Genomic DNA, 1,668 nt, shown 5'->3' on the forward strand with positions numbered 1-1,668 from the left:
CTTCTTTTTTTTTTTTTTTTGCTGGAGTGGTGGGGGGTGGGCGGGATGGGGTGGCTGGGTGATAGACATTGGGGAGGGTATGTGCTATGGTGAGCACTGTGAATTGTGCAAGACTGTTGAATCACAGATCTGTACCTCTGAAACAAATAATACATTATATGTTACAGGGTGCCATTTCTAATGGTAGCATCTGATAACACAATTTAGCTGTTTCCAAGTAATTCTTCCCAGATCATCATATTTTTTCTGGGTAGAGTTTGCTGAGGAAGGTCTTCTTCATGGCAGTCTTCAGCTCCTTGTTCCTGAGACTAAAGATGATGGGGCTGAGGAAGGGTGTGAGGACCGTGTAGGTGATGCCCATCAGGGTGTCTCCTTCCAGAGACTGGAGAGCCTTGGGCTTGAGGTAGATGACAGAAGCGAAGCCATAGTGCACGACCACCACAGTGAGGTGGGAGGCACAGGTGGAGAAGGCTTTGTGCCGACCCTCAGCTGAGGGGATCTTCAGGATGGCAGCCACGATGAAGGCATACGAGAGGAGGATGAGGAGAAAGCAGCCCAGCAGGGCAGTGATGCACACCAGACCCACGCCCAGGGCCACTATTGGTACATTAGTTCCACAGGCCAGCTTCAACAGTGGTGGCACATGGCAAGCAAAATGGTGGATCTCATTGGGTCCACAGAAGTTGAGGCAGAAAACGGCCATGGTCACCACCAGCCCCATGACCGAGCCACCAACCCAGGACCAGGCCACCAGGAAGGCACAGCCCCGGGGGCTCATGAGCACGTTGTAACGCAGGGGGTGGCAGATGGCCACATAGCGGTCATAGCCCATGACGGTGAGCAGGAAGGAGTGGGTGAAGCCGAACATGAAGGAGAAGAACATCTGGCTGACACAGGCCGCAAAGGCAATGGTGTAGCATGTGGAGAGCAGGTCGGCCAGCAGGCGTGGGGTGATGGCCAAGGTGTAGAGGATCTCGGAGATGGACAAGGCACACAGGAAGAGGTACATGGGCGTGTGCAGGCTGCGCTCATTCCACACAGTGGTCAAGATGAGCAGGTTCCCCAGCAGTGTGAACAGGTACATCAACAGGAACAGCAAGAAGAACATTAGCTGAAGGTGGGGGAAGGTGGAGAAACCCACGAGGATGAATTCAGTCACCACTGAGAAATTGCCTCTCTGCATGGAAGCTGCCTGGGGTGAAGTGTGACAGAGAGAGGTCAGCTACTGGGTGGAGAAAGGCTTTCACCATACCTGGACCTGCTCAGGAGGCTGCCCATGATCAATGACAGCTGACATTTGTGAAAATTAGTAGAGGGAAACCTCACTAAAATGCACTGGGAGGTTTCAGCAGGGAGAGCCCTCACATCCTGCCCCTCCTGGTGGATTGCAAACTGGACAACCAGATAGGAAGAGGTGGACTTGACCTTGGGCGTGGACACTACTCCCCACCCCTAACAGTTGTCCCAGTGAGAAGCCACTATTCTTTTAACTCTCAGTTTATTCTAATGGACTTTTTATAACAACCTTCTTGACTTTCCCCTTTTCTCCTTAAAAAGTCTACCTTTCCTTTGTTCCCCCAACCTGCCTTTGGTTTTTCGGTGGCTTGTTTGCGCTGGATTGTGATTCTCTTTTATTCCCAAATAAACACATCTTTTGCTGATACAGTA

General features: G+C 51.4%; 1 protein-coding gene across 1 annotated transcript; it reads right to left on the reverse strand.

The window, feature by feature from the left end:
- Positions 1–235: 235 nt before the first annotated feature.
- LOC118533700 (olfactory receptor 10H1) lies at positions 236–1,183 on the reverse strand. The gene has a single exon (XM_036089112.2). The coding sequence runs from the start codon at positions 1,181–1,183 to the stop codon at positions 236–238; it is 948 nt and encodes a 315-aa protein (XP_035945005.2).
- Positions 1,184–1,668: the final 485 nt, after the last annotated feature.

The sequence above is a fragment of the Halichoerus grypus genome, chromosome 1, assembly GCF_964656455.1.
Source record: "Halichoerus grypus chromosome 1, mHalGry1.hap1.1, whole genome shotgun sequence".
In the NCBI taxonomy this organism is placed as follows: Eukaryota; Metazoa; Chordata; class Mammalia; order Carnivora; family Phocidae; genus Halichoerus; species Halichoerus grypus.